The sequence below is a fragment of the Pagrus pagrus genome (genome assembly GCF_965226575.1).
Source record: "Pagrus pagrus genome assembly, chromosome: 10".
Taxonomy (NCBI): Eukaryota; Metazoa; Chordata; class Actinopteri; order Spariformes; family Sparidae; genus Pagrus; species Pagrus pagrus.
The window spans coordinates 13,274,664-13,285,683 of NC_140194.1; the positions used below are offsets into that span (position 1 = coordinate 13,274,664).

Consider the following 11,020-nt stretch of genomic DNA (forward strand, 5'->3'; position numbering starts at 1 on the left):
TAACTTCTTTACCTTAAAGGTGCACTCTAACTTTAATCAGAAGAGAAAGATCTTTAATGACTGATTTGTTTATGCCTAAACAAATTAAATAAACAAACTCTTAGTTTTCATGACTGAATAAACTGAATAAACAAACTGACCTTAAAGGACAACAAAATGTCATACTGTTTTACTTTGTCTGGCGGACCCTGCCACCCTTTTAGCTTCAAACAGTGTTCTGGGCACCTAATTTTCTCTGAGAACAGCTGGTTTATTCAGTTATAGAAAAGATAAATATTTCTGAGTTTCTGTTATTATCTCATTTATTTTGTAAATATCAAAATTCTGAGTTTGAGTTTCTTCTCTAAAACTACATAGTGCCCCTTTAAAATAACAGCTTCAAAATCATGTTGATGGTACAGTGTCTTGTGACAGGGTGAATGGTGTCTCTGTCTCGATCACTTGTTTCTGCACTATGTAACTTCAGTGAGAGGGTAGGATCACAGCGTTACATTCATATTTACTTCAACACACACGTTTTCAACACTTAACATTGCTACATTACTGTGACGGACCTGGGATTTGTGTTTACGACAATCGTGTTGCACTCACTCATTTGAGAGCGCCAAAACGCACTACATAATGTTGCTTTAATTGATTTTATATTGAAATTATCATTTGAAAGTAGTGAGTACCATTTTTAAACCCACAAGAGCTACAATTTTAATCATAAGTCACACAATTGGACTTTTGTTTACAGCAGGAAAAGCATGGGTGTCATTAGTATCGTTCTACTGGGTCTGTTTCATGTTAGCGTGCCAGCGTCCACAGTGAAGGACAATGGAGCCTTTTTAATGTAATCAAATACAGCTTTGGTTTTCCTGCTTGTTCAAGTCAAAATGTCTGCAATGAAAAAGGCCCCAATTGTAGTTAATCAACATACTGAAAGAAAACAAACTGTTGTTGTGTTGTTTAAAACTACACAAACAAATCTTGAAGATGTTTAATTACATACCTTTTTTACAAGTTTTTCCATCCTGTTGAATCAATATGAATATATTAAATAACTCTGTCTAATTAAATGCAGAATAATACATTAACCTTATGCGTTTATTCAATTATTACACAAAGGGCCGGATCTACTAAAGGTTTGCGTGTATTAAAACGTGTGCAATCTGCTTGCACACGCAAAAAAATGTACAAACTGATTTACTAACGCAAAAAGGGTTGCGTCTGTCAAAGGTGCAAATTAGCGCGTCTGCATTCAGTTAGTACGTTTGCAGCAATGAATATGCAACATGGGGCGTTTACACGCAATTGTGCGTGTTGTGGGTGGAGAAAATGTAAATATATTAATTTAGCACACGCAAAGTGATTTATCAAACCTTAAAGCAATTTTGCTAAAAGAAACTGCGTCTATATTTAACACATCTCAGAGGGAGGTACAAATGGTTTGTATGCGTAATTGCGCACATTTGGCTGCCGTTATTGTTGCAAGAAGGAGACGCCGAAACAATGGAAGGAGATGCCGAGAACGCATTTTTCACCCTCGTGTGAACATTTTTGGGATGAATGAGGAAACTATCATTAGAACATATCGCCTATCCGGCCTTGCCATTTTGGAGCTGTTGGAGGAACTCAGAGCGGATTTGGAGCCAGCTATGAGAAGGAGTCACTCAATGCCTGCAATAACAAAACTCCTTGCAAGTTTACTATTATTATTATATATATATTATTATACGCCAATTTTTCTTTTGTTCTTCTTCTGATGTCTTGGTATCTCCTCTTCACTTCATCCACTGTTCTTCTGTTTTTTCCAACAGCATTAACTTTTTCACAGATTTTCTCCCACTCGGCGTTCACACGGTGTCAGATTCCTTTGCTGCAGCTCACTGAAATGTTTATTTGCTTCCTCTACCAACACTGCTAACTCCAAAGGGTCCAATTTCACTTTGCGCTTTCGCTCTCTCAAACTCGCCATGCTGAAAACCATGAAACACGATACACCCTCATTTAAATAGGCGTGTCTCCAACACGTTTGCACATGTTATTAACGCAATCACTCTTAGTAAATTGCCCGCAAACCGTGGTTCAACCCCACACGCAAATTTCTAGATTGCGCACGCAGATTAGTACAAGCACTTTGGGATCTTAGTAGATCCGGCCCAAACTGTAGAACTTCTATACAGTGTGTTTATTCAGGTTTTCATCATTCAAGTATTATGCTACACAACAGTTTATACACTTTGACTCAATGTGACAGAAAAACTTTGATTTAAATATGACCCTTTACATTGATTTTATGTCACAGAATTCAATGGTAAATGTACATGTAATTAATAAACGTAAAGTCCCTGTCTCAGGCAAATTATTGTTTTGAGTGTATGTAGACCACAGACGGCAAGCAGTTTATCTAAACCTTTTTATGTGAGTTGGCTGAATAACAAAAAGAAACTCTTGGCTGTTCTTACTTTATTTGAGCAGAAATATGTAGAATTTGTGCTTATAATCACCAAAGCATAGCTTGTTTATTAATATGTAAAAAAGCCAGAGGTTACATTTATTTAAAACGTGATTCAATTTATTATTTCCCTGAAATTTTCCAGCACTGAATAGAGGGAGGTACGTAAGAACAAACATTCAGCGATCATACAAGAAGAAATCTGTTGTATACAAGTCAGAGTCTCCGGCTCCTAGCGATATCAGAAAGACCTGAGTTAATTCACAGTCACACAGGTCAAAAGATAAATCACAACAATTCACAAATCACAAATGGCTCAAATGGCTGATGTGTCACAGTACAAACAGGTGGAGGCAAAGACAGCAGCTTTAAATGTTGATCTTCCCTGATGTCACTGAATTGAATATGTCCAGTGTAAGTGGGACGTAATCCTTGCCTTTGTCATCCAGAAAGTAGAGTGGGTCCGTTATTTGATTTGGGTCGAAGCCCTCATTCACCAGCTTCATCTTCATATACTTGAACGTGCCTGTAACGTCCAAGGAACTCTGTAACCAGACACAGTACAATGAGTTATTACAAGGAGGATTAAACGATGCCCCCAATGCAAAGACTGAAGCTGTCAAAATGTTACGCACCTGAATCCTGAGAAAACGTGGCCTTGCGTAGGCCGGCAGGAATTTTTCGACATGTTTAAAAACACCAGCAGAGTCAAAACTCTTTCCTTCCCTCACAGAAACAGCAGCCATGCCAGCTCTCCCCTCCTGACCTGCAAAGTTACAATACATTTTAAATAACAGAAAGCCTGCATTCAAACTGGGTCATTAGACATGATCGTGCACCAAGCAGGAAGGGTACCATCGACAACACTGCATTGTGGGAAATGTAGGATACAGTGTTTTTGGAACTTAGCTGCTAAGGGCATGGATATTTACCTTTGGTTGTGGCACGGCATGTTGTATGAACTAGTTTGTTTGAAGCGTCCCTCAGCCTTCAGTCACCAGTATGCGTAATCTTACTTGTATATGAAGGGATAATTGCGCAGAATAATTTGGGGCGTTGGTGCATGTAAACAGAAAGTGTAATGTTTCGTAGATTCAGTATTGAGTTATACTGTGGGCCACAATTTGTTTGGCCCATTTATTTAATTATATATTTATTACATTTTGCAAATTGGCTCCACTAAAAGTCTGCAGAATTTGTTATTAGCCGTTTCTGATTGAAATGTACCCAAACATGTAATGATAACAATCACTGGAGACAATGATACTGAAGAAAACTTAATGTGTTAATGATGTTCCTGGAATGTGTAAGTCACACTGATAAAAAAAAAAAATATATGTGTCATCTCTCTGTGTCAAGATTTGACTGAATTATGACTCAGAGAAGAAGTGGTACTGGTAATCAGGTCAAAGGTCCAGTGCGAAGGATTTTAAGATTATCTATCAGCAAAAAAATGATTATAATATTCATAATTATGATTTCAGAAGTGAATCAAGGAATAGTTTGTGTTTTCGTTATGTTAAAAAGACTAGAGTAGCCCAGAATGGACAAAACAAACACTGACTCTAGAGAGGGCCTTCAACGTTTTCAGCAGGGGAGGGTGAGATGGTTGCAATCTGCAGCCTCACCGCTAGATACAACTAAATCTGACTCACTCACATTTGTACCAAATCTAAGGCAATTCCCTTGATGTGTATCTGAGATATCACGCTCACAAGGATGGGACGGACAACCTGTAAACATAATGCCTCTGGCGACAGCTGTCGCCGGTGTGGAGGCAAAAAAATGGATTTCCTGCTGTTTTCAGAACAGACACAGATGCATGCACCAGTCTCCATCACTGCACACAGTGTTTTTATCAAGGTGCTGGTCAAATGTTGTTGTTGTTCAGCCAGACATGCGTTTCCACCATGAGTCGCTGACACTTGCCACACTTGGCTATGTGTGTTTGGATCAATTGTTCTGTCAATCAAAGCTCCTGTCTGTTCTCATAGAGACTAAAACGCACAGCACATTCAGGCAGTCCTTATCTACTGGTTAAGTACATTTTGGCTAAAGGTTATGACCAGGACTTTGATCTCACCAGACTGACTGAGTGTACATACTACTGGGAAACTGGGGCAAGTTCAATTTATAGTTTGAGTTGACTTCAGCATGGGACGGACTACCGGCAATCAGTGTGTCTGATCAGTGTGACTACAACAGCCTGATTTACACCGTTTACACTTTGTTGTAACATTTTATTGGTCTAGTTCAACAGATCAGCCATCTGACAGCACGTTTATTTGCAACATGAACGCTGCCTTAAACAAGTGACTGACACAATATAATGTGTGATAGTGAGGCTTCAAAGACTCGACTGAACAGCTTGGACAAAAAAAGAAGTTGAAGAAGATACGTCGGGTTTTAAGACTTTTAAAGACCAAATGATTAATGGAGGTAATAATTGGGAAGATTCATCCATGTTGAAAATAACTGTTGGTTGCAGCCTGTGTTTACACCTCACTTTCTGCTCACACACTTCCCTGCTTGAATTATGACAAAAATAGCAAAGAGAAGACGTGCAGTGAAAATTACCTGGCACTTCAACTCCATACACGTTGGCTTCTTTAATGCAGTCGAGCAGTGCGAGGGCGTCCGCCACCTCAGTTGTAGCCACGTTCTCGCCTTTCCATCTTTTTACAACAAAAAATAAAATACTGTCAAACTGTGTGCACTCAGATTTGACATCTTTAAATTAGGTGGCTGAAACCAAAGTTGAACTCACCTGAAAGTGTCTCCGACTCGATCCTGAAAGTGGATGAAATTGTCGTCATCAACGGTCAGCAGGTCGCCGCTGTTGAAGTAAAGGTCTCCTTTCTTGAGGACATTGTGCATTTTCTTCTTCTCAGTTTGCTGCAGGTCTCTCGCATAACCAAAGAACGGCGTAGTAGCGGTTATTTCACATACCAGAAGTCCAGGCTCACCTATGGAAAGTTAACATAGGAGAGTTGATCTCTGGGCAGTTAAACGTGAGGCACCAGTGTGGTGAGGCATTAATGGAGGCGGTTCATTTTATGGTTTAATGTTCAGCAGAAACCTCAAGTGAAAACATCAACATGAAAACATTCACTGTGCTCAGGGATTGAAAAGTGACAGTGTGGTTAACAACAGTGACTGAGCTGTAAAAAGGGATTTAAGTGTTTTCTTATTGAGCCACAGAATCATCAAACACTTTGCTAAAGTTTCAAACCTGGCAACGGGTTTAGAAACACTAATGTCATTAGTCTGAGCCGCCCCTCCACTTCTAGATAATTTTTTTAGCCATGCTAGCAGCGTCACTCGGTCCAGACTGAAATATCTCAACAACAAATTCATTTTGGCCAATATTTTGTTTCATGGCCACATACATGTATTTAGAAAGTGGCAAGCCCCGGGAATGAAAAATTAAGCCAACATAGAAACCTGGAAAAGTCATTTGAGTTGAATTTTCCTTTCAAGATGACATGATGATAAGTCTTTACTCCACTCCAAATACTTTTTATTTGTGTATTTCTTCATGTGTTTGGCCTGAGAATGTTTAAATTTAGGGCCATTCAGTCTAAATATCATATCCACTGCCCTCCACTCAGTCTTCACACATCTGAAGACTAAGAACAGCTACAGCAGCTGTTTGTTGACGTCAGCTCGGCATTCAATTCAATCTCACCCACGAAGCTGTTTGGTATGGTTTTTCTCCCATAGCACAAGGGAGCTTAAACTTAATTTCATTTTGCAACCGGCTTTTTTAAAATGCTCGTAAAAACGCACAATGCATAACTTTAAATCACACCTCAGGTCCCCATATTCCCTGGAAAAAATGAAAAAAGACGACTTGAGCTCTGTGTCCTCAGTGGTACATACAGCCATGTTACTAACACACCTTTGTCAGCCTCTATGCAGAAACCAGCAGAATCTCTCAGAGGCTTTCCTGCGTCTACGTCGAATTTGATCAGAGCGTACGGGAAAAACCTCTGCAAGATAATACAAGAAACATCCTTTATGCAGTAACAGCTTCGACTTCATAATGTGGAAGAAAACGTGGACCTCTACCTTGTGGAGGAAGGTGTGTCTCCCAATTGCTCCGATCTTGTTGCTGTAATTGATCAGCGAGAAATTCCCTTCTGTCGCTCCATAAAACTCTCTGACAGTAATATTTCCAAACCTGCTGATGAATTCCCTCCAAACATCTGCCCTGATCCCGTTGCCTATTGCAAGTCTCACTTTGTGGCTCCGATCATTGTGTTTCTGTCGGGGAAGGAAATCAGAAGATTGATCTTGAATGTGATGGTCCCATTAATGTAAGAGCTGTGACAGACAGTACATACCTTTGGTGTGCTGCAGATGTAGCGCATGATTTCACCTATGTACTGTATGGCAGTGACGTTGTATTTTCTGCAGTCATCCCAGAACTGAGATGCAGAAAATTTGTTCCTTAAAGCCAGTGTCATACCTACACACAGCAACAAGATGGCAGATGACAAACTTAAAGGATCAGTTTTTTAAAATGTCTCTTTTCATCAACAAATCCATGAAAAGACTGAAGCTACCATGAATTGATCCTACAGACAAATATTGCCCAATATGACCTCTCCTCTGTGCCACACAACTCCACTGTTTTCTGAAAAAACACATTTTAGGATCACTGTGTTCTTTTATTACGATAAACAAGATCTATACGTCTAATATTTAGTCCACAGAGTAATTTGTGTTGCCTGGCTTGAATCTCCTCGACCAACACGTTTGATTTTCTCTTTTGGTCCACGGTTATTACTGACAAAACCCTCATTACATTAGGGGAAATTGCAAAAAGTTGAAAATTGTCTAGTTCCTCAATAAGCAAAGTTTGTTTAATGCCCAGCATCTTTTATGAAATGACCGTAATGTAGGAAAGACTAAATCCAAGTTTAAATCTTTAATCTTAAATTTTTCCCCACCTTCTTTTTTTTTTGCAAAGCAGAGGGAAATTGGAAATACTGAAAGATGGACTTTTTAGGGCCCTGGATTTTTAATCCAAAGGATTTGTTTTTTTCTTACTGGTACTGGCCTGAGGACATCTACAGGAGTCATTGTCATTGGGCCCGCTACTGACAAGAGGCAGTAACAGTGGAAAATTCAGAGCTGTGTCACCCAGTCGGTGTGCAGCAACGAGGCCGGTAAGCTGCACACCCCGACGTGCACAGGGTGCGAGGGCCTACTCAATGCTACTGGCAGCTTTAATTGTTTTTGGTCTTTTTATTGGATGTGGCTGACAATAAGAAAAATAGAGAATAACAGCCGCCTTAACAAAATCACAGATGCTGTTACAACTTTTCCCTCTTAGTTTATCAGACATATAATTGTGTGCGTACCTCTCTCAATGGTTGCGGTGAAACCAACGAAGCCAGCGGAGTGATAAAGAGGGAGGCTATCATACATCACATCTGTGGACTTCACTCCTGCTACAGACGGAAACTTCGACAAGGCCCAAAGTTTGGAATGAGTGACCACTGCTGCTTTAGGTAAACCTGTCAAACAGAGAAACCAGAGGTAAATGTTTCTGTCTCTGTTGAATCCTCGACATTTAACACGTGAAGAAGAAGCTTACCTGTTGTTCCTGATGTGTATATGTAGACTGCTGGACTCCGCATGGTTAAATGTGACCTCAAATCTTTGGATATAGGATCAGAGGAGGCCTGGTTCATCTTGTCTTTGAAGCTCTGCACATCTGCAGTTCTGCATCTGTCAGCCAGGATGAAAACTTTGACCTGCTCCTCCGACAGACTGGGCAGGACCTCCTCCACAGCGTCCTGTAACTCTGGGAGTCAAACCAAGTGCATGATTAAGAATGATGCATCAAAGAACCGATAAATAAAGTGGAAATACTCAAGTAAAGTATCTCAAAAAGGTACTTAATTCCAGTATAATGTTACACCCATGCTGTGCACAGTGTAGGAGGTAGGCTACTTTCCTTCAGCAGCATTTCTTTCTGGTACTAAATGCTCTTCTTACCATCTAAAAACATTGATTAGATGATTACCCAAGTTTCCTGCTATTATGGTGTCAGATTTTCAGGCTCCAAAGAAATGACTCTCTCTTCAGTAGAAAAGACATTTCAACTCCTAAACAACTGACGCAGATGGAGACTTGTCTTGAACCAAAAAAAAGAGCTTAAATGTCTCCATATAGCTTGTCCGGCATAATCCAAGTCTCCTGAAGATCCCAAATTTAAGCTCTCGCACCCAATACAGAAGGTGTAGTAAATGTAGATATTCTGTGAAATGGGCCCCATTCAAAGTTTTACATTTTTCATATATTATAGCATTATTTTTACTGATGGATTCATTTGTAAGCAGTATTTTAGATTGCCAAGGAAACTCATTTTAATAAAACTGTTTTGTAGTTTCACCCATGGGTCATAGGCTACTTTACGTTTTCGCTAACATAGTACTTTGAACAAACTGGCAAACTATAAACACATGTAGTGGAGTACAAAGACGATCTCTTGAAGAGGTCATATTATGCTTTTGGGGGTTTTGCCTTTTCTTTATTGTGTTATGTTAAATTTTTGGGCATGTAAAAGATCTGCAAAGTGAGACAAAGTCCACGCCAGAGGGAGTTACTCTCCCCCACAGAAAACACTGCCTGAAACACCTGGTTTGGAGTCGAGCCTTTACTTCGTAACTTACGTGCGTCACTATGTAATAATCATTATATATACATATATTTATTATAAAATATATACACTCCAGTCAGTCAGCAGACATACAGTTGCTACTGCTGTAGCAGCGTTATTTTAGATCACACTACCTGCCTCGGCATGACCCGCCCTACTCTGCCTCTGATTGGCTACATCCTGCCCTGTGAGGAATTAAATAGTTTTCCATTCAGTAATCAATGTACTGTAAAGACCATATCAGGATGTGAGAGGAGGCATGATCAACCAAACATCAGGGGGTCACTGTTTGGGGAAGAAATGATTAACAACCGTTGTAAAATTATGTAACCCCTACTGTTGTTTTGTAATTGCTTTTTTTTTCATGTATTGTTGTCCATGTCTCCATGTTGTATTTTTGATTCACACATGCTCAAGGAATTAATAAATTAGGTGTATAAACCAATATTCCACTCACAGACATACACACACACACACACACACATTACACACTCACATTTTCTGCTTTTATATTGATGTTATTATTTTTGTTGTAATTATATATAATTTGTTACTATTAGCTTGTTATCACTTTTATGTACTGATTTTTTGTATGTTAATTTTGTGTTTCCTTATAACGTTGTGAAATTTTAACATTATTTAGGTGGAGGCTTCAAATAAGCCCACTGGGTTTTCTGCCTCTCCCTGCACTGTATGTTATTTGTATTCTTTGTCATTCTTTGTGTATTTTTTTTTTAATTGTGCAAAAATAAATAAAAACTAAGGATTGAACAGAGGCGAGATGTCTCACTCTGTAGCTAAAATGGAGCGTTCAAGACACAATGTGAAAAGGGCTGCTGCAGCAATGCACCATATGAGAAAAATAATGTGTTTTTTTGAAAATGTAAGTATGTAAACCTTTCCCACAGGTAACCCCATATAAAAGTATGAACCTGAAAATTAGCATAAGCTGACCTCTTTAAATTGTGTCAATTCTCAAATTTGCACTTCAGAGTAACTCCTGCTCTACAGCTCACTATATGCACGAAATACTGAGGTTTTATTAAGACTTTTGTTCTTTTGTGCACTCAAGTAACAGTGTCTCCACTTATGACATTACTGGAGCAGCTGTGAATGCAAACCTCACCCTCGGCTGCCACCAAAGCTTTGGCCCCGCTGCAGGCGAAGCAGTGCAACAGGCCCCTGGATCTGATGTTGTAGTTGAGGAAAGCAGCGGAGCATCCGATCTTCGCCAGACCCAACCACAGCCACAGAAACATGGGCTCATTCCCGAGGAACAGCGCGGCCGTGTCTCCCTGTTTCAGTCCGCCCTGCAGGAAAACTCTCGCAGCTTTGTTGCTCAGTTCATCCGCCTGCCTGTAGGTGAAAGTCTCATCTTTGAAGAGAAGGAGCGGCTTGTCGGGCTGCAGCTGCACCAGGTCCGAGAACCGGTCCAGAATGAAGTAATTAGTCTGAATGTATTTCAGGATGAGGCGCGATGATTTTAACTTTTTGAGCGCGTGTTGGACATCCTGGAAAAAGTAAGGGAAGCGGGAAAAAAGGGCGAGAAAAAGCACAGCGGCAAACACGATCCAGACCAGCATGTTTCACCTGAGAGGGTCAGCAGAGTGTCTGTCTCTGTGGCAAGTTAGTGCTTGTTCAGGAAAGAAACGTAAAGGGTTATATAGAAAGGAGGAGGAGCAGGAGGAGGAGCACAAAGGGATAACAGAACAGAACAGATTTTTTTAAATCAAGGCTAATCCCATGATTAATTAAAATTATGCCATAAATAGTCGACATTGCTTGAAAAAAAGTAATAATTAGGAGATAAAAAGATGAAATTATGTGATAAATTCACCTTTTATCACTTAATCTTGACTTTTTATCTCCTAATTCTTATTTTGACTTTATCTCTCATACAATCTCTC

At 39.7% G+C, this 11,020-nt stretch overlaps 1 protein-coding gene across 1 annotated transcript; it reads right to left on the reverse strand.

The window, feature by feature from the left end:
- Positions 1-2,195: 2,195 nt before the first annotated feature.
- LOC311264165 (long-chain fatty acid transport protein 2-like) lies at positions 2,196-10,904 on the reverse strand. The gene is made up of 10 exons (XM_084364789.1): positions 10,240-10,904; positions 8,046-8,255; positions 7,810-7,965; positions 6,787-6,911; positions 6,512-6,706; positions 6,342-6,432; positions 5,208-5,406; positions 5,018-5,115; positions 3,076-3,206; positions 2,196-2,985 (listed from the first exon to the last, which is right to left on the reverse strand). Exons 1-10 carry the CDS (start codon positions 10,694-10,696, stop codon positions 2,809-2,811), a joined length of 1,839 nt encoding a protein of 612 aa, XP_084220915.1. The 5' UTR covers positions 10,697-10,904; the 3' UTR covers positions 2,196-2,808.
- Positions 10,905-11,020: the final 116 nt, after the last annotated feature.

What these genes read in the sequence shown, in the direction of transcription:
- LOC311264165 (XM_084364789.1), bottom strand. Translation starts at nt 10,696, where the DNA reads ATGCTGGTCTGGATCGTGTTTGCCGCTGTGCTTTTTCTCGCCCTTTTT. An exon ending in CACCGCAACCATTGAGAGAG is followed by an intron (nt 6,912 to 7,809) that starts GTACGCACACAA and finishes TGCTGTGTGTAG; the next exon opens with GTATGACACTGGCTTTAAGG. An exon ending in CTGCATAGAGGCTGACAAAG is followed by an intron (nt 5,407 to 6,341) that starts GTGTGTTAGTAA and finishes AACTTTCCATAG; the next exon opens with GTGAGCCTGGACTTCTGGTA.